The sequence below is a fragment of the Octopus bimaculoides genome, unplaced genomic scaffold (genome assembly GCF_001194135.2).
Source record: "Octopus bimaculoides isolate UCB-OBI-ISO-001 unplaced genomic scaffold, ASM119413v2 Scaffold_318773, whole genome shotgun sequence".
Lineage (NCBI taxonomy): Eukaryota > Metazoa > Mollusca > Cephalopoda > Octopoda > Octopodidae > Octopus > Octopus bimaculoides.
In genome coordinates, this window is record NW_026350363.1 from 1 (window position 1) to 848 (window position 848).

At 41.4% G+C, this 848-nt stretch overlaps 1 protein-coding gene across 1 annotated transcript in view; it reads right to left on the reverse strand.

Annotated features, from left to right (window-relative positions):
* Window positions 1–363: 363 nt before the first annotated feature.
* Window positions 364–848, reverse strand: part of LOC106883540 (apolipophorins-like) — a gene marked incomplete at its 3' end in the record, with an annotated part of 10,660 nt that continues 10,175 nt past the window's right edge. The window contains exon 5 of the mRNA XM_014934573.2: window positions 364–586. Coding sequence (XP_014790059.1) covers window positions 364–586 — 223 coding nt within the window. The remainder of the gene's footprint in view (window positions 587–848) is intronic.

Genomic DNA, 848 nt, shown 5'->3' on the forward strand with positions numbered 1-848 from the left:
GAGGAATTAGATGCAGTGTGCAAGAGAGAAGATTGCACTGGTTTGGTCATGCGATGAGAATGGATGTAAATAATTGCATATAAAAGTGCCGATCAGTTCAAGTGGATGGAACTTGTGGAAGAGAGAGAACCAAGAAGACATGGGACGAAGTGCTGAAGGAGGCCGATCCCAAGACACTGAACCTCGAGATTATATTGTGATCTTGTAGGGGAGGGGGGCTTATCAGCTCCGGTCAAACCATGCTAGCACGGAAAACGGAAGTTAAATGATGATGATGATAATGAAGTATGTTGAGCCTATAGGTTGAAGATGCGTAGAGAGTATACATTGTAACAGAAACAGAAGAGAAAAAAATCTACGTACCTTTGTTTGGTCAATCACACTGAGTGTATAATCATATTTACGGGTAATTCCTGGTGAAGCATAAGTGAGGAGGGTGTTGAACTTCAAGGTGTTTTTCCGCTTCTCTCTGGAAGACGGATTTGTGTATATAGCGACGAAAGAAGTTGATAGTTTTCCGATGCCCTTCACGGCACGACCTTTGACATTGAAGTTCAGAACTGGCCGTTTCTTACTGGTGACGTCTCTGTGAAACCGCAACAACAACAACACCAATAATCATAACAACAGTAAGAATAATAATGGTTTCAAATTTTAGCACAAGGCAAGCAATTTCGAGGGAGTGGGTAAGTCGATTACATCGACCCCAGTTATCAAGTGGAACTTATTTTCTCGACCCCAAAACGATGAAAGGCAACTCAGAACACAACAACGGGCGATTACGTCAGCTCAACACTTTAATAATAATAATGATACTACTACTACTACTACTACTACTACTACTACTA